Below are 21,218 nucleotides of genomic sequence, written 5' to 3' on the forward strand. Positions count from 1 at the left end.
TCTGAAAACCCTCTCCCATAAAAAATATGGAGAGACTGTACATGTAGCATTTCATACATTTGATACCATTTAGCAATGCATTTGCTACATGTATGTAGCACTTAGGTCACCAAAAAAGACACGTCCTGGGTAACAGGAAGTGACCCAGTAAATTGTTAATTAATATGGAGTACAGTGTATCAGGCTTGGACTTGTGTCCACTTTAAGAGCTCTAGGACTTATCACTATCCATTTCAGAAAGGTTTCCACCTTAAAGTGAGAGAGGTGACTCTGTTGAAAAATTTTGGAAAGGGGTCTCTGCTTGAGAGGGGTGTTCACTTCAAAGGGTTGTTCATTTAAGATAATGTCCACATATATATTAAAAGAGTTTTATTGACTGGTTGTTTTCCCTTTTTGTGTAGGTATCCACCAGGAGGATGGTCTGTCCTTAAAGTTTTCATGTGGCTCGCAGCAATTGTTGTTGGATTGCTGGTGGGCAAGTTCTTTTTCCACAAACTGGTTTTCAACCGATGGATGAGGCTACACAATGTTCAAGCGTGATAGCGGCTCATGGATGGTGATGTTCTTGACCACTTTGGTGTCATTGTTTATCTTTTCCTTTATCTACAATGGATTCTTGAGTGCTGGAGGGGATGAGCTGTCACTGTATCACGTGACATCGTACCTGGGGATACAGAATGATAGCTTCATGAAGGCAGCAGGGTTAGGGACGTGGATGGGAGATTTTGTGACAGCTTGGATGGTCACGGATATGATGTTGCAGGTAAGGATAATCAATTGATAATGGACAGATTGATTGATTGATTGATTGATTGATTGATTGATTGATTGATTGATTGATTGATTGACTGACTGATTGATATTTCATGAAACTGCAGTTGTTTATTGGGATTTTGACCACCAAGAAAAAAGTATCTTATATTGTGTTAAAATTATGATAATTTTTTACGTTGTTTGATATCACCAATCACATGCTGACAAGTTTGTCATGTTTCAATGGTGAATGAGCCAAAGTTTATCGATATTACCGGTAAGTTGAAACAATTTCAGATCTTCCTCAGCAATCTTGGGTAATCTTCATCAATCTTTGGAAATTTTCAGAAAAGCTCAGAAAATGTTTGGAAACATTTGAATAACCTTCGAACCACATTTTGAAAATCTTTGAAAATCTTTGGTAAATGGTCGAAAATCTTCAGAAAATCGCCAAAAACCTCGTTATTAGTAGGTTTATAAAATTAACAAAATAAAATATCTGGTTGCTTGAAGATATCAAATTTCGGTCTTTTCATGTTCGAATGGATATCTCACTCATGAGATTTGAACATGTTGAACACGTGAAGATAAATTTCATATCTGCGTGTAGTCATGGATGTATTCTCTATTTATCTCATTCTCGATTATCCAGATCATTTACCAACAAATCTGGATCATCAAGGCTTGACTGCACAGGCAAACATATGATATTCTACCTAAAGTTGGCTGGGTTTTTTTTAACTTGTGTTTCAGGATAAGCTGTACCCAGACTGGAACAAACGATTACGAAAGATTTGGAGAACCGGTTGGACACGCATTTACATGTTCTGGATAGTGCTGGTCATTGCCACTGCAATTGTTGCTACAGGAATAATATCTGACTTTGTGAGGTGGGATACCCTGAATAGAGACTTTGTTTCCACCAATGAGCTGTCTCGGGCTTTTCTGGCATCATTCATTCTTGTTATGGATTTACTGATTGTTATGCAGGTTAGTTTTTCAAAATTACAGTTTATAAAACAGTGTGGCACTAAGCCAAAGCCGAATTATTGGTTAGGAATGTGTTTCGATCTAGTGGCCCCTCAGGCCAAAACAAATCCCAATTTTCACAGCATTAAGTATTTGGGAAGCAAGGATGGCGCATTGGTGAGAGTGCTTAGCTTGCCTCCCAATAGTGTGGCCCCCGTTAGTTTCTGGTCAGGTGCCATATAAATAAATAAAATAAAAAAATAACTAACTTTGTTTTACGAGGGGCAGTACAGTCTTGACTGACACCTGGGCCCCGGACCCGACAATTGGAATTAGAAGTGTTGGTTTTGTGGAGGAGAAACTGGAGAACCCGGAGAAACCACGGAGCAAGAACGAGAACCAACAACAAACTCAACCCACATATGGTACCGGCGGAACGAACCCGGACCACATTGGTGAGAGGCGAGGGCCCACCACTGCGCCATCCCGCTCCCCCTGGATTGATCCCCTCCCTGGATTGAGATTGCTGGTGATTCTCTCCATGCTCCGAGTGTTTTTTTTTTTTTCAAGTTCTACCCTCTGAAAAACCAGCATTACCAAATTCCAATTTGACCTGGTTAGAGGACCTGCATGAAAACCAGCTAGAGCTGATGTGGCCTCCTCACTAAATATTGTAATTTATTTATTTATTTATTTATTTATTAAGCGACTAGGAGTATCGCTACTCCTGCCAGGATGGGATTTTAGTCCTCGGCATTTATTTCACCAGTACCCATTTATACACCTCGGTGCAGAGTAAAGTGTTTGGCTAAGAACACAACAGGAAAACGTTAGGCTAACGTTTTCTAATTGTTTCCGGGCGTCATCAAGTTGGTTGATTTCTATCCAAAAATTAAAAATAAATCTTAAATAGATATTCAAAGCTTTGTTTTGTGAGGGTTGCACGTAACAGTCTTCGACTGACAAACCTGTGAAGTCCCTCGGACATAGCTCCGATCAGGATTTGGAATTTAGAAGTGTTGGCTTTTTGTGGAGGGAGGGAAACCGGAGAAGCTCCTGATGAAAACCCTCGGAGCAAGGACGAGATCTAACAACAAACTCAACTTACATATTTTTACCTGGCCGGAATCGAACCTTGACCACATTGGTTGGAGGCGAGCGTTCTCACCACTACGCCATTCCTGCTCCCGTAAATTAATGTAGTTAAATCATTCCTTTAGATGTCCAAAGATAATGTTTTTTATGGGTTTAGGTTTTGTAGTTTATAACAGTTTAAGACCAAAAATCTGCTTAAATCCCTTGGCACTAGCTTCTTTTTATCAATTCTGTGTTCCAGGACTGGGAGTTTCCTAACTTTCAAGGGAATTTGGATATCAAACTGCCTGGGGTAGACACTGCATCCTTTTACTTTAGTCTGCCTCGCTGCCTGAAGAAGGAAAACTGGCAAGTTCACATCACCGGCAAATGGTTCAACTATGGAATTATTATGCTGGTCATTATTTTGGACTTAAACATGTGGAAAAACCAAATCTTTTATAGCCCTTTCATCTTTGGCCAGTACACCAGTCCTGAAGGTTACATCTACTCCGTTCTCGATACGAACTTTATAGACACTGCAAACGAAACCACTCTGTCCTACGAATGGAGATCTCAGAACATCAACCCGGCCACAAACGAAAGCTTTGCGTCAACGGACGCTCGCATGAACTCAAAATACCTCGATTTTGCTTTGGCGTTAAAAGGAATTGCCTTCATTCCGTCAATAGCCGCTTTCTTAACGTTTGGTACTCTTATTTGGGTCTACGGACGAGAGAAGTTTGTCGTGGAAGAAGTCATTGAAGATGTCGACAAAGTCGACGGCATTGTCATTGAAGAATTAGATTTGGAAGAGGAACCGGATGAAGATCTTTCCCGCCAAAAGCTTACCGCGTCTTCGGATTCCCGCCAAAATGACATCGTGGATGCAGGAGGTGTACCATCTGATGGAACGCCTGTACTTCTAAGTGTTCAACATGTTACGTATGTGTAAAATCTGTAAAAAATCCTTGCCAACGTACTTAGAAGTCACATGGCCTACAGTGTATAGTGTCCTTAAGGAATACTATGCACTGTATCAATAAGAACAATTATTACCGATTGGTTTTAAGCGAGTGTGAAAAACTGCTTTACATATGCTTTTAAAAGTTTTAATTTTTTTAAGCTTTAAAGTACTCCGTGCCAAGACTTTTAGCATAGATAAGCAAGAATTGAAACGTATTTTAAATATTATAATTCATGTACATGTATAAAGTAAGGCCCTATTCTCCCAGAGGAGACTAAAGGATTCAGATGACATGTGTAAAGTTCAAAAAGGTTATCATTACACGCGTAAGCGCTGTTAACACCAAACCATTCAGGGCTCAAAGTAAAAGCGTGTTCCACGAAAAGCGCGGGAAAGTCGCGCAAGCGCCCGTGTTTGGTTTGAATCTGATTTGCCAAAAGACGGCATGTTCGTCCTGATTGGTTAAACTAGTCTTGAATCATTCGTGGGACAAAAGAAACCAATAAGTACTTTCGGAAGTCTTTATAGAACATAACAGACTGAACAGGGCCGCAGTGGAGCATTTTGCAAGTTAAGTTTTTGCAACTTCAAAAAGAACCATTAATTATTAAACTTATAATTTTTGAAACACGCAAATAAGTACTTTTAATGTAAAAGGTAACGATAGTGAACAAAAGAACGCTCTTATGCAAATGAGCTATCTGTATGGGTTAAGTCACCATCTAGTCTTTAGGCCTACCCGTAACATATTTCGTAGAGATTTTACGTAACTTGATTTTTGAAATAGTTTGGATAAAAGGAGTTTTAGGGCAAACAATGATTGGAGTCTTGTAGACTGTTTTAGCCAACGTTTTCGCTATAATTTTAACACTTTATTATATTAGGATAAAGTTAATCACCGTATCTAACGTATCATTAGATAACTTTTATGACAATTATTTGTTATGTAGTTGCTGTAAACGTTTTTTAAAAAATTGTGCAAGACGACTTTGTATTTTTAAAGCTTAAATAGAGGAAGGACTGTCGCTTTTTTATATTTTACAACTCTCAGTTAACTATCCGGTTTTCTCGTGGATTTATTTATCCGTAAGTTTCACACTGGCAAACAAAGGAGTTCATTTGGTGCTTCTGCAAGCAAGCAGGAACCTTTCTTTAGACTTATATTGACTAAATGCATGTGTTAGTTATTTCAAGTTAAGCCTCATCCTTGTAGCCGTTTGCTCAAGCGGTATTTGAAATGTTTTATTAGTTTTTGCTAGTAATTACATTCTCTCTATTTGAAGTAACCCTGTACTTCAAAAAGAAGTAGTAATTAGACTTTACGTAGTAAGGAGTTCTCTGCAATAAAGTATTGTTAAATTTAAAGGACTTACATTTGGTGACTTTCACAAGCAAGAGGGGAGTTGATAAAGTTGTGTCTCCATGCCGGTTCACCAAATTCGTTGAATTTTCTTCAGTAAACCAAGTATACTGACGAAACAAATATGTGGCTACTACCACTCTCCCGCAGGCAAGAACTTAGTGTATTAGCTAAGTTGTTGGATTTGGGTGGGTTGGCTATTTTCGAGTTACCTTTCGCCTCGGTTTCAAAACGAGTCTTGGTGCAAACCCTTTTTTCTTTTTCTCTGTTTCAAATCGAGGCTTGGTGCCTCGATTTGAAACGGAGGCAAAAGTGCATGTGAAATGAATGGTCTTTTGTTAAGACTGTGTGAGTGATTTAACGTAAGATGTTCGCTTTTATCTGTCATCCACTGTTTTGAATCAGTGCATATTAAATTTGTATCCTTTAGGTTCAATCAGGTAACAGCCCATTGTTTGTTAAGTTTACCAGTAGCATAATAACTTGTTTGAAAAATAAAAGCTATCAAAAACATTTGTATTTGCAGCTGGGCTGGCTGGCGCCTAAGAAAATGTGACACTTCCGGATGAAGTCCATGAATTACCATATTATAGTGAACCAATTTACCAGTAAGACGCCGAACTAAAGCTTTTAGAGCTGTTTAAAGTCAGGTTTTTATGTAAAAATCGTCCCAGAAAAAAAATAATACAGTTAAAAGTGATAATGACGGAAAGAAACAAATTGAGAAGTCGTTCGTACTTTATTAACAAAATACTGGTTTTATTTATTATTTCTGTGCCACAAATTATGTCTTCAGCTGCTGTTTAACTGGATTTACTTGTAATTAATTCTTAAGGCTGATTAATGCGCAATTTCTCTGTACATGATCATTCGATTGTGAAGCAACAAAGTGATGAGAAGATAGAGAATAATCGCATTGGAAATATTGTCTCGATGTACCATAAAATTCCTGGAAATTATATTCAAAGAAATGTATGGTGATAAGTAAAGAGAAATGAGTTTTTGAGCAGTCGCCGTGACGAATTGACAACGAACTTCCGTTCTCACTACAAGTTCGGCACATCGTTAGCAAAAGGTTTCACAACGCTACGTTTTAAACTTTGTTTGTCGAGGCCAGGAAGTTTCAAGAGAAATTTATTGACAGACAGCATGAAGATTAATGGTATTAAGGTAGGAATTTCTTACCTGCTTACTTTTGTATTAAAGCTCGGTTGTTCGACATTTTGCAGTTGTATACGGCTTTTCCTATTGGCAGTAAAAATGCCCAATTTTGAACGTTCAATACATGGGACACTTTTGTTGTGTGTCTTCAGCTAGTGAGACAGAATTTATCACTGGCGATCTTCAACTTTAAACAAAGGTCGCATAAAATTAAAACGACGGTCAGCATGGGTCAGAATTTGGTCTGGCAGATAATCTGCTTACGTAATCGTTAGCTTCGCAAATTCTGTAAATATTACCGGGTTTTTTGGAAGCGTCCTTGTTGAAAGCGCAACCAGGCTTGTTTACAAAAACTAAGTTTATTTGTTATGAAAACTCATTCTCAAGTCAATAAGTGATCGTAATTATCAGAGTAAAGATTGCTGCATCTTCACAAAAGCAGCTGTTTACTATATGGGTTAATTGATTCCATCGATGTTTAACTGAACAGAAACGCTTCTAAGCTTTGTATTGGAGTAAAAAAATTGGACTTCAAAAAGGAAACTAACACAGTCTTATATACTAGGGCCGTTTCCTTTTTCAGTGGTCGTCCATACAAAATTATGATGTAGTCTTTCTGGTACACGTACATCATTATGTCACTTCGTGTTTTTCGACCGCTGGTCAAAAAGAAAACAGAGGCTCTGGGAACGAAAGTCCCTGAAATGGAAATTTATAGGATCACAACAGTATCAGGCATTTCCCTTCATTAGTTTTTTCCCAGCTGGATCCATCACCGAAGCCGGAGAGAGAAATATGTACTATGCGCCATTTCCCTCAATCAAATCCTAGTATTGTTATTCAGATTATTCAGTCACGGTTTGAGTTGTGTTCGGCCACGAAAATGCAAAATACGGAGCCGGTACTTACAGATACACGTTTTCAGTGCTCGCGCCTTCCTCGCCAATAATTCTAGCCTTCAGTAATAAATTGTGGCAATGCTAGTCGTCAAAGAACCAAGTAATTTAAACGGAGTCACCTTTTTGTGAGTGACGTTTAGTTGGAAGTTTCTAATTTTGCACCATTCCCATGTGTAGTGCATACTAAGCACATTATGCAAGCTACATTATGTCCATTATTTTTCAAGACAACGTTCAAATACCGGAAAAACCACTATTTTGTTGCGTTTAAAATAAAACACATGGCAGTACGAAGGATGTGTATATCTGCGTCTAAAATAATTCTTCTTTTAAATACCAAGACATCTGAGTTTTCTGTACTTGGAAATTTAGCCCTGTTGAATGATTCCGATTTTGACGCCGTTTCTCCAACTGTAAGCGATGTATTATTACGGATCGTCTTTGAGGTGTCTTCGCCTTTTAGCGCAGACTTGAGAAGAATATGCGGCTCATGATGGAAGTCACCTAGCAGTTCTTTCCTTCGCAATAGTTTTGATTCTTGAATAATTTTCTCCCCAGCTTCCTGCATTATTTTACTGTTATTTTGTCGGTACATAATGCCAACTTTGAAGAAAAACAACGCGTATATGGTTGCAAATAGGAACAAGTACAGCTTTCGACGGATCTTTCTGGTCACACTTGGCATATCGATAACTTTTCCAAGAATCTAACGGACAGATACCGATGTTTTCCACTTCCTTATTGCAGTCTTCAGACAATATATTTATTGCCGTTAAATTACCAATTCTTCAATCACACGAATTGTCGAAACTTTAGGTGTTTACTGACACAAACATACTCCCAATCACTTGCGCTTGTTACCAAAGATGTTGCCAAGAAATCTTTTATGATGGCTAAAAATCTGGCCGATCAAGATCTGAAATCGTCATATTTCTTGTACACTAAGATTTGCCCTCCAGGGATTCCTAACGCCAGAATTTGACGGCGCGCACCGAAGTCTAATTACTGCACCGCCAAAGAACCCTACATTGATGTCCCCGCTTGAGAATAAACGACAAATTGATAAATTTCTAATATTGTATAGACGCTATGTTTTGGTCGCAGTAGTTCTTGTTTGAAGGCTACCCAAGGTTTGAAATGAATTCAACACAGGTTAATTAGCCGGCAAACTAATGCACTAACATACATTCCATTAAAACATGTCGCAACATTATTTATATTTTTTTCATTAAGTCCGGAAGGAAAATTATGAGCAACGCTCCATATTATGTTATCGGTTTTATCAAAAAAATATTTTAATCCATCCGCGAGTGTTTTATTTTTATTTTTTCTAATTAAAAGTTCGAGACAGTAGATGCTTAAATAATACTGAATATTTTATAAGTCAATTGTCTTCAAAAAGAAAAAAAGTGGAGAAGACCAAACACACAACTATAATGAGGTTAGCACTGAAGGGAAAGCAAAGCAGCTGCTCTGATTTTGCTATAAAAAAAACAGAATGGTGATATTGTATCGTCAAAAAGTTGCAGCTATCAAAACATACGCAGAGAGGCTCAGTTTGATTTTTAGTGAGCACGGAATTCAAACAAACTGCCTTATTTTAGGTTTTAATCCTTGTTACGCTTATTTTAGTTCAGACCTCCCAAACTAAGGAAAAAGTTAGCCAATAAGATTCACTTTCGTCATTCGGGGTTATACACGTTTTGTCAACTAATTTAACCTTGGACGTGAAACACGCACGAACGCGCGGAAAATCCACACCGCGAAGGAATGGAAACTATAAGCCAGACGTTTGGATGTGTATTGGGTCGTAAATAAGTTATTACCCATCAACTTAAACTAGCATAACATTACAATAATAACAAAAAAAAAAACTAAACAAAAGTACATAATAGTGAAGCGGTCATGAAAGCCGCAACAAGAGTAATTGTACATATTTGGTTGTCATGGTTACCGCAAGTTTTCTAACCACCGACACGTTTGATTGTGTAGGCGGTAACTAGCTTGAAAAAATGTTACAAATTAAAAAATATTACCTTATTGTACATATTTATTACATTTTACTTGAAAAAGACGAAACTAAGGGACGGACCATTATTTTCTTGGAGGGGGGGATGAAAAATTTTCCTCTGCAAACTTTTTTTTTAGTTTATGCACCTCTGCAAACATTTTTTTTCGAAATTCTTACTATTTTTTGTTATACATATCGTGTTTGCAAACAATTCATTTTGTCTTTCCAGGCCCTGCAAACGATTTTTTTCAATATTTTTTATCCCCCCCCCCCCCCCCTCCAAAAAAATAATGGTCCGTCCCTAACCAATCAAAATATTTCAAAGTTTCCTGAGAGGTCCGCATCTTCCGCAACTTTGTTGCGTTTTCAAATTTTGTTTTTGAACTATTGTTTATATTCTTCAACGTTATTGGTTCGTTTGCGGAAAAAAGTCACCATCCTTTTCTTCTCAATTAACGATTTGATTGGTCAACTTTCTCTCAAGTGTCTCGGTTGCGGGTAGTCGCACAGTAACTGGTAACAGTATCCTGCTGCTTTTATTCAGTTGAAGTGATCCGTTATATATCTTGGATCTTTCGTCTAATAAGCACTAATTAAGGTATTTCAACAACGACACAATTTCCATGCTTATGAAAAGCTCCAGTGATTATGAAATTGTCAATGAATCTGATACCTGGATCACAGTAGATCATCATTTAACGATCACAATGAACTTGTCCGATCGCCCGGCGTTTGATATTTTTTATGATAGGATAGGTTTGCTTTTCATCTTTTTAACTTTGATAAGATCAGAATTATATAATTCATATTTAGGAATTATGAGGAGTGCAAAAATAATTTGCGGTTTTTGGCGGAACCACATATCCGATGGAAAATCAGTTAAACTCTCCAACTTTGAACAGGGGATTAATTATAAATGATGGAACACATTTAATGATATTGTAATAAGCTTTGTGGTTTTCAATGTGTTTATCTAATTTGGATACGATATGTCTAGATCTAATTTAAGAAAACTTTCAAGCTCAAGAATATATTACCTGAGCTTTTCATGGGAGTTTTACTGTTAAAGTCAGCAAAAATATTGAATCAAAACGAGCGAGATAGAACATTTTGCTCTGCCAAAGTATAAAGAAAGGGAAGATGTCTTCGAATCGATTTAAGAAAAGATTTTTACATTAAAGCAAGGCTTACAGACTTGTTTTATATTAATGGCTGATATTTAGGATCGTGCCCCTTACAACACACAGAAACAATTATTCCTTAATTTTATCTTTTTATTCTAATAAATAAAAATGTCATTTGAGTTCCGCTGTAATTTTCTAACAGCAAACAAAGCCCAGGCGAAATTCAAATTTTTGCTCTCAAAGCAACATGAATCAAATGTAATTTCCTGATGATAAACTTTATTCAAGAGATAGAGCCGCAGAATCATATCCGACACGAATCCTAGAAAATAAATAATGAAATTTTAATCGTAATGAAATAACCAATTACAAATTCCTTTTGCGATTAGTAGTCTGAAAGCCATTGTTTATAGAGAATAAATTTTGTGTTCATAGGTTGCGAAGGATCGCGTAACGATGGTTTACCGCAAGCAAGTAGATGTAGTTAAAAGAATCTTTTAAAATTGACTAATTTGAAGTGCAATCTACTCGCTGTATCAGCGAAGGAACTGGTCTTACTGGCAAATTGCAAATGGTAAGTACGCGCGTTCCATTCTCGCTCGGCGGTAACAAAAAAAACTTGCCGGAAAATTTATATTAACAATAATTAACATCCGCAAAAGAAAACTTCAAAATTGTAGAAAATATTAGCGATTTACAGTAAATGAACAGTTTTCCATTTGTCGATTTGGATGTTTTCTAAACCATACGAGAACTGTGGCAGTTTCGAGGAATATGCTTTCATCCGTCACCTTTTTGACATTTATCAAATATGGAAAAATGACACTCTAGTTCAATTTTCCGAGTCGGACGTTTTAAATTTCGAGCTATACATCTTATTACCTATTATGAATATTCATTTAAATATGTGAAAAAATATTCATGGCAGTCGACAGAATTGTAAAAATGAAATTGCCCCGGGTGAATTTTAATCAGACTTTTTTTGTAGTGAGAAGAGTCAAATTTGGGCTGTTCTAGCCTAGAAATTAGCCGGCAATGAGCGGTAATCAGGCAAAAATTTTTGATTTTTACCAAATAATTGATTTTTACCACCGATAGCTCGGCAAGTAAGCGATGTGAAAGTTCTTTAACATATATCCTGAAATATTATTTCAGTATTAAAATAGCCAAAAGGGACTAATTTTCCATTAAACATGTTTCAATTCTTGCTTTCAAAAGCAGAATATTTAATTTGCAATACAGAATAGCGTAATTATGCCGCCCGAGGTGCTGTGTTCATTTTGGAGGGTAAACAATGAGATTTTTTTGTCCCCCTCCATCCAGACATAAATACGAGGGCATCCGCTCCGCTTTTGCAAGAAATATTATCCGGAAATGTGAATTTATCCGAGTGTTGATGTCACAAAGCTTTCATCATATAAACATATAGAAAAATAAATCTCGCAAGAGCTGTCTTGGAAGAAAAATCAAACAAAATCGAATTTCTCGACAGCATTCGCTTGAGAATCATTTTCAACAAACTTTTCCGCAGATTGGTGTAGAAATCATGTCACAGCGCAGTTTGCTTACGCATTGATATATTTTATTCATGCTCAGTTGATCGAGATTTGGTAACAAGACTCATCTAAATAAACTATTTTCTATTTGTTTACATTTCGGTGGCTGTTTTCTAAGAGAAGAGCCTCTCGGCGATTTGCAAGAATTAATTACATCGTTTTAAATCAAATCTTGACAATACGTGGTTTCTTTAAGCTTTGTGTACGCTTCTTAAGGTTTTAAGCGGCCACAGTTTTCGCAAACATCCTGAGAAAATTCAAGACTGGAGATGTCAACTAGAGTCGTGCAACGATTTAAAATTGAGGTATCTTTTGTTATTGTTTTTGGAATTGAAATGAGCTCAATATATTTTTACTTTTAAAATCCGGTGTTAAAAATTTCAAATGGCCAAACACTGTCATAATAATTAAGGGTACATTCGTTTAGCTTTAGCCAAAGTTATCTTAGTTTGCACGAGGAAAAGTATTGTTTATTGAAAAAAAGAAAGGAATACTGTAGATTTAGCTTTCAGAGAATCTAAAATGAATTTTAATTCCTAAATCAATGCCTATTTGAGCAAAAGATCAGTTGTGAATAATTAGAATTCCTTGTTTTGCCTTGAGCGGCGGACCCTAAAGTCATGGAAACTTTTTCATTTATTTTATATTTTGGAATAGTGTTTTAAGCAAAAATACGTTTTGCCGTCTTCGGCTCTCTTTATATTCACATAAATTCAATAAGAAATAATGATTATAATTATTTTATTTCTGATTGAAATTTTAAGCTCTAAATGTTAAAATATGAGCACTTGAATGGGTGAGTCGAGAAACATTTTGTAACAACAAAAAGCATTTTAAGGGAAATTTGAGTTCATGCTTCCTATAACAGGAAAATCAATAAAATCTTATATGGCCGGAACTAAGGATTCCAAGCCAAGGAGAGGAAGATCACAAATTTTTGTTTCACGAAATTAACTTTAACATAAATTACATTGTATAACTTGGGAAAATAAGTGACGAATATGAGAGAAAATCCAAATGAAAACCGATGACGAACGAAAACGTAGGCGGGCCATAAAAACGTCAAAATTTTGTGACATTTTTACTGATGTTGTGATGCGAGCAGAAGTAATGTAATGCAAGTAGAAGTCATTGATATTTCCTGTCTACAAAATTGAATGTACTCAAGAAAAATATACTTTACCAGAAAGTCTAACATTACAAAGTTTCGCTCGCCATTATCCTATTTACGCGTTCCCTGGAAAGGGTGCCCAGAATCACTGAAATTTCAGCTAAAACTGAAAAATTAAGGGGAAATTTATGATTTATTTTAGATACAATTTTAAAATCTGTCGTATTTATTTACGTTTGATGATTAACTTCTACATCAACAATGGGTCGCTAATTTGCGATCATCCTTGAATTCTAATTAATTTGTCCTATCCAAACGGACCATTTCTAAAAGAGTAAATTGCATCAAGTCTTCCCCCTTATAAAGTCCATATGCATAACTATAATTAATTGTTTGTGATGTCTTTCAAAACTGAAATCTTCTTCGAAATTATTCAAAGTGGCTGAATGCGAACTATCGAACTACGGCAAACTCTTTCTATATAAACCGACGACTTTCTAATTTTCTCAAGGTTTTTCTTTGAAACTGCATTATTTAAAAACTGAAAGTTCGCTTTTAATTTTAACTTTTAACCACACTCCATCTATATAATTTATTTCAAGCATATTCAGTGCGCCACAAGAGGACATATTTCACGGGTCTGTAGAACTTGCGATTGCTCAAATCCCACTGGCTTTCATAGCTTACTGGTATAATAATATAGGTCATACGTTTGCACCGCCATCACAAAAGTCATTTTTTTTTTTGTTTAAATCCCATCGAAGACCTACTTTTTCACAGAATTTCCTATGCAACTGCTTGAGTCGTTGCAAAAACTGCAAAATCTCTGTCTATTAATAATCCAAGTGGTTTCGCCTCGGGAAAAGTCCCCCTTTAATGACTCCTGTACTATACTACTTCAGTACTAAAGGCATGGCTTAATTAAGGTATATAGAGTTGACAGCTCAGTTAAGGGTGTAATGCAAAATATAACAAGTGCTTAGGGCTATGAGGTATTGTTTGATGTTCCCGAACTTTTTTAAAAGCTTTATACTTCTATATTTGTCCGATGGTTAAATATAGAAAATACTAACAACTTAGATACTCATTTTGGAGAGAATAATCTTCAAAACGGAAGCTTTTAAATTGCATCAGTGGATTGAACTAAACTGATTTGTAATCTACTGAAGATTCAGAAAGCAAGAGACTTTTCGATGTCATCTTTAATTTTTCACCAAACAACACTCACTTAGCTTAAAGGGGAACTGTCACGGGGATTTAAACACTTTTCGGTAAAAAGTACTGAAATTGGCAAAAAGGTCGTCAAGATGGAGATATAAAGTAAATTGTTGTTGAAGAAAGAAGGGTGCCATAATAATTATTAGGTGTTTTTTCAGTCCACAATGACAAAACTTGAAAACAATCAGCCTGACGTTTTCAAGTTAAGATCTAAAGTTCCTGATGGCATCACAATAGTATCACTTGTTTATTCCTTCAGTACACTTGCATGTCGATTTTTAACAAAATTGGTCCACTATACGTAATTTTCATGTCTTTAGGCTCTTGAGTTTTTGAAGTGAAACTGGCGACAGTGTCCCTTTAAGTTAGAATAAGTCCTTTTGCCTTATATAAGAAATGTCTTGCTTGCCAAAAGATGTTTTCTATCTTAATTCGAGGAACCGAAGGAAAAAAAAAAAACAGAACTTTTTATTTCGTTTCCAATGTGTCAAAAGGATACTTACTTGTTACGAATGCGTTTGTTTTTCACAAACTTTAATTTCATTAAATTTCCGTCGGCTTGGCGTTCAAACGTGTCAAATTACTTAGTTGTACCGACTTTCATTAATTTCTGTACAACACAAGGACTAGAATAATGCTTTTCCAAAGATATATTATCAAACAAGCTGTGTGCAAAATGAATTTTAAGATTTTTGTCATTGTTTCGTTGAATGAACCTTTTTTGGTTTAATATAATTGTGGCCAAGCACCTGCTGGCTTAAAGCACTTAACCTGGATAAATACAGTGACATGAATGTCATGTTTTTCATGACACCAGAAAACAATATATTGTAGTTTGTTATGCAAAATGGTAGCACAGTATGCGATATTTAACGTCAGCTGGAGGTCTTCAAGATCTTGTACTATCAGAGATTTGCCGCAGTCAAGCAATCGGACAAAACTACCGTCATGAAATTTCAAAAATCTCTTATTCTGAAATTTCTTAGTGAAGAAGATTCATTCACACCAAAGCAGGATTTTATAGTACAAATGTACCACCTTTATTCATAGATTTTTTTCTTATTTGTTTCCTGCTTATGACCAAGCAAAACTATGGCGAGTCGAGTCCGCCGCTTCTCATTCCGTGGGTGGCCCTGCTGTCGTTCAGGAAGAAAAGAGGAAGACGTCGGGTTTACAAAAGATGACGTTTACTGTCTTAAGCCCTGTTTCTATGAAAGCTGACGGCGTGAAGCCTATTTTAATACTTTCGTTTTTCGATTTTTGTCTTAAACTAATTAAATTGCCCTATACTGGCCAGTATTTAGAACATTATGATTTTACACTGATGCGGCCGAGTCAGGGGTGTGACAAGCAAAGCAGGTCTTTTTTGTGTAGTTGAGAACTTTTCAATTAGTTCACCCTAGTGCAAATAAAATGTATCTTAGTAATCGAGTATGAAAATATACATCCTTTAAAAACGCCTCAAAAATATTTACACTTTTTTGAATATTGACTCAAAACATGTCTTCATGAAAAATAAAACTTAAAATAGCGCACTTATACAAAAGTTCTAAGGCGCTTTACAATTATAAAAATAAAAACTAAAACTAAAAGTTAAAAACTTTAACCCCTCAAGAATTTATTTGAGGTATAAAAAGCTGTAGTTGAAATGGAAACATGAAAGTCTGTCAAAAATTAACGTATGAAACCCTTATAAATAAACTCTGGGCTCAAATAAACTGCAGGAGTCAAATAAACGCCGGGTCCACCAGGCCAAGTTTGAAATAAACGCTGGGGGCGTTTAATCGAAAAAACACGGTATTTTCTTTGCCCAGGAAGCAAAGTAAAATGATCATTAATTCGCTTTCACTAGCCGAGCGACGCATGCGAAAATATCAACTATAAATAGACGGCTTAAAGTACACGGAAAGAGGTCTATTATTATGCAATTGAATAACTTTGATGTCAGTTCGGATCAGAGGAAAAGTGCATGCAACACTGATCGCTATCGGTCCGATATAAAGCGGTATTTCAATTCTTATGGGAGAGTTTAAAATTTCAGTCGTTGAACGAATTCAAATGGATATTGAGGTAGAGTATTATCCGATGTGTCGCTTATATAAGAAAAATTCTTGAAAATGAAATTGAAAACCAAAAACTGATATTTAGCAAGTGACAATGGAAATTACAAAAATCTTGCGATGGATCGGTCGAACAATAATTACTATTGACCGATTTGTCTGTTTTTTTGATTTTTCGCCGGTCCATCGTTCAATTTTGAAACGGCGCAGTTCGCTTTTACTTATCGGCCTATTTTATCAATGTTTCCTTTAAAGAACTTGATTTAAGTTCGAATTACAAATTTTCCTTTTTCTTTTGCAGGATAAACTCACGGAAGAACAGATTGAAGGTAATTTCTGACATTCAACTTCCCTTGTTTAAAAACAGCACTTTCGCTGCTTGAGAATAATTTAATTAACTGTGTACAGTTTGTTTTCTATAACACAAAGACTTGTACTTCTTAAATAGAGAGAGCTTTTGAATTGGGAAAGCTTAACCGAAGTGAATCTGATACTGTAAGACAGGACTACGTGAAAACATACAAAATATGCAAATTTGAAAACTGAACACAAAAGATATGTCAACTGGCATTTAGCAGACTAAGTTGATGTATTGTTGTGGCTATACAAAATCATATGATTGAATAATGTTTGAAATATATTTGCGCATTTTCTACATTAGACGAAGTGTAAACTTTAACAAAGGCTGTTTGTGATGTTAGTGTTTCGAATCATCGGCCAGATGCATGAAAACTTTTCCACGGATTTCAATTCGTTATTACAGACAAAATAAAACTGCTTGCTTTCTAGTACATCTTCAAAATCAGCCTATGAATATGTCAGGAACTTAATTATTTAATTTACGGACATCACGCCGGATTCTCATTACAAAGAAGTCGATCGCATTTCGCGCCACGTTTACACGAAAAAGCTAAGAGCGATTTTTCTAAAAACTATTGTTCCATCAAAGATTTGTTGTGGCCTATCAGAAATGAAATGAAAAATTCAACGAATCTAGGGGTTTTGTACAGTTTCATAAAGACTTATACTATTGCGCCGGATGTATACGGTTTGTATATGTATATGTATATGCACTAGATGTCTGACCTACATCATGGAAGTGTGTGGGTGTCAAACATCTGTCAGATATAAATATTACAAAGTAAATAGCTCGTTTCATATATAGCGATTTTCGATTGAGTGTCAAAAAACTAAAACCAAAGTAATCACTCTGGCTAAACACAAAGGACACAGACAATCCAGTGAACCAATCAAAACTCAAAGCAAATACACGTAGCCGGCGCGAAGCGCGGGAAAATGTGTGTGAGCGCGTCACGATTGGTTGAGAAAGTGGCGCAAATTGTTTTAACCAATCACTAAGTGCAGTAAAGCTAACCATAGCAAACGCGAATTACTTTTGACACTCAAGTAAAAATCGCTCTAAATTGATTCGAATATAATTTATTGTAAATTTCTGTTTGTTTGTCTTTTGCTAACTGTTCTCACTGTTTTTATCAAATTTCTCTAGAATACCGAGATGCTTTCAAGTTTTTTGACAAAGACGGCAATGGGTATATCACCACCCGTGAGTTGGGAGCTATAATGAGATCCTTGGGGCAAAATCCCACGGAAACAGAACTGCAGGACATGGTCAACGAGGTGGATTATGACGGTAAAGTAAAGTAAAATTGAGTGTAGTTGCATGCGTTTTCAGTCTGCGTTTGCGCCAAGTGGCCCATCAGGCCGGAGCTTATACCAGTTTCCGTAGCAAAAAGCGACTAGGAGTATTTCTAATCTCCCCTGGATGGGATGCTAGTCCATCGCAGGGTACCCCAGCATTAAATTCGCCGGTACATATTTATACACCTCGGTGGAGAAAGGAACTATGAGAGTAAAGTGTCTTGCCTAAGAAAACAACACCACGACCCCGATCTTGGCTCCAACCCGTAACGTGGTACAAAATCGGTTGACAGGTTTCAGGCTTTATAACCCACCGATTAATTTTTGCGCGCGCTCATTGGAAAAAACGCATCAATTGGACGACGGGTATCAGACAATATACCCCGTCCGATTTGATATCCGTCGTCCGATTTTATAAAGCAGTGCAAAACAAGCAAAAAAGTATATTGGAGGAAAATGCCCTTGGCTGAAAGATTGCACTGTCCTCATGTTTTTGCTAATCAGACTGAATTGAGTAATAGTGTTTTATGTACTTTTTCTGCATAGGTAATGGGGTAGTGGATTTTGGTGAATTTGTAAACATGATGATCAATCAAAATAACAACACGCTCGACGAGAAAGAACTCTTGGAAGCATTTAGAACTTTTGATGGCGACGACAAAGGTTACATATTCTCCAACGAGATTCGATATGTGATGCGGCACATGGGAGAGAGTATTCCAGAACAAGACATCAACGAAATATTACAGGATCATGAAGACAGTCGAAAAAGAAAGATCACATTTGAAGGTAATAAGAATTTCCATGGTTAAGATGATAAGTTAGGTCACTTGCAAGAACTTTTAAATTCAAATTCATCTTTTTTAAATAAGTGAAAAGATTTGAAAACGCCCAGTAAACAAACACTCGGGAAGGTTCTGGGTTAATTTACTATCACTTGCAAAACCTCATCAAAGGTACAGGCAGTCAGAAATTTTGGTAATAATGTTCTAAAACATAGATCATTTCTAAAACATTGAAACGATCTACGGTGTGGCCTAGTGGTTATGGCCAGGTTAAAATCCTAATCCCTGCCACTAGATGGATTTTTGTTTGGTCATCCCAAATGCAACTCCTCCACGCTTTGTAAATAGCCAACTGGTTAGCCTCCTGCCAGTTGGCTTTTTTAACAAGTTTATGTTCTATTTATAATATCAGTTTATCCATAGTTAATAGAGGGAAGTGGTTAGGAAGCCCGGCAAAGTTCTTTGTTGTATGTTTTTGTTCGCTATTTTGGGGGTTGACCCTGCACAAAACCTGACAAAATATAATAGGTGGTTACGTGTGTTCATGCAACTAACCAATAGAATCATAGCGATTACGTTATTCATGCATAGTGTATGAGCGCAAAACAAAGATGTGCAGGGTCGTGGACCTTCCAACATAAATCTTGGCCTCTTTGTTTGCTCCTTTGATGTTTGCCGGGCTTCCTAACCATATTCCTATATTAACTATGGTTTATCTATTCACAGTGTCCTCAATTAGCACAGCAGTGCTAAATACATTGACACTTAAATAAAGTGATTTATTTATTTTATTTATTTACGATTGCTTTTATTTTAAGATGGTGATTGTCTTTTTTCTTTCTTTTTCCACAGAATTTATAAAACTGGTAAAACCTGAAGTTTAAACTCGCTTTGATTCATGTGTTCCAGTACATCGATCTTCGCGGTGAAAGTGACTCGAGTGCATGAAAAGAACTTCGCACTTCAAGAGTATATTTTAATTACTAAAATATTACTTCACTTCTGTTACAAATCCGATTAACTGCGTTTACAAATGTTTTTCTTGAAGTTTAAAATAATTTGGTTCTTTTATTCAATGGGATCATTGGTTATATTTTAGTCAGAAAACAATATCCAAAGTGAAGCAGTTTTAAAAAGGCAATCATTGCAAAAGACTTTTTAAGCGATTTTCTCTCCTCATTCGAGACTACTGGTAGTCTGTCTTTTCTCTTAGGGTATGAGGAGAGCGCGGTCAGGAACGCGAACAAACTGGTTGAACTAGCGGAAGGACGAGGGACGAGAAGGCACTCTTGTCTCGCCCCAATCCTTCCTCGCGTGACTTAAACCCTCGCCGAGCGTCGCACTCCCTTTCTATATTTCGAGAGAAAAGCAGACTGCAAGCAGTCTACCTCATTTGGTAAAGATGCCACATGGAATAAGTTATAAGCAATGTTATTTATAATTTATCAAATATTAGTTTTTTGTTTCTCGATCGTGATTGGTCTAAACGCGTCACGTGACACAATATATTCCAGATAAAACTGGGGTGCTTTCCCCAATTTTTAAAAATTGCATATTTTTTTTACGTCCGCAAGTTTAGTTTTTGTCAAACCACAAAGAAAATTATTTTGACGTTTATCGGGTTGGAAAAGATCTTTCAGATAAAGGCTTGTGGGAAATACTTGGAGGAGAGGAAAAACAATATCCTCAATTTGGCACCAAAATAAGGGCGGATATTTATTCTTGAATATGCATTATCTGAGTTTGTCGAAGTTTACAGTTTTCCTTTAGGACCTGTTCACTTCTTAAAACAGGTAATGTCCGCGGACAAACATGCATGTAAATTTTCGCACCAAATTGAGATTGTTGTTTATTTCAAATATTATTTTCTTATGCTATAAAATATTTTTATGCTATATTTTCCCTATCCCCTCTTCTCTCTGAGAAGCTCTCTCGGCTCGTTCATGACACGTTTTCATGCAGACCTCATAAATTTGTTTTCGGTCAAAAGTCTCTAGTTTAAATTCAGGTATTATTTGCCTGTTGTTAGTACAAACTGTGGTAATTCAAGAGTTTAACAATTGAATATTAAAATAAATATTGAAATATTTATGAGCTGGTGTCAGTAACAAGATAAATTTGGGGTAACACCAAACAACGGTGTTATACTACTGTTGATGTTATTCTCTCTTTCTTAATTCAACTGTGTACATCAGATCTCCTACCCACATGTCTATTAAAATAAAGAGTTAAAAAGACTGGCTGTTTATTGTATTGAAACATTTTTAAGTTTAAATGTTTTCTGTTAGCAATTGAAGACATGAGCCAAAGTATATTCACTTGGGGCTTGGGGTGTCTTGCCTTAAACCTATCCAGACAGGGAGGGAGGCGGAAAGTGCCCGCGCTGACTTTGAATGCTTTTAACTTTTCAAGATGCAACCAAACGCTGCCAAACTTTGCAAGTTTATCTAACTTTTTCTGACGTTTTGGAAAAAATTGAAATCCAAGATGGCGGATACAAGATGTAACGGT

General features: G+C 36.3%; 1 protein-coding gene across 1 annotated transcript in view; it reads left to right on the plus strand.

Annotated features, from left to right (window-relative positions):
- The window catches only part of LOC144631797 (transmembrane protein 117-like), a 43,387-nt gene extending 22,589 nt beyond the window's left edge, over positions 1-20,798 (plus strand). Inside the window, 7 exon segments of the mRNA XM_078490360.1 lie at positions 402-522; positions 524-763; positions 1,507-1,743; positions 16,565-16,592; positions 17,771-17,914; positions 18,469-18,711; positions 19,560-20,798. Coding sequence (XP_078346486.1) covers positions 402-522; positions 524-763; positions 1,507-1,743; positions 16,565-16,592; positions 17,771-17,914; positions 18,469-18,711; positions 19,560-19,591 — 1,045 coding nt within the window. The 3' untranslated portion in view covers positions 19,592-20,798.
- Positions 20,799-21,218: the final 420 nt, after the last annotated feature.

Source organism: Oculina patagonica, chromosome 12 (assembly GCF_052425735.1).
Source record: "Oculina patagonica isolate OP01 chromosome 12, crgOcupat, whole genome shotgun sequence".
Classification (NCBI taxonomy): domain Eukaryota; kingdom Metazoa; phylum Cnidaria; class Anthozoa; order Scleractinia; family Oculinidae; genus Oculina; species Oculina patagonica.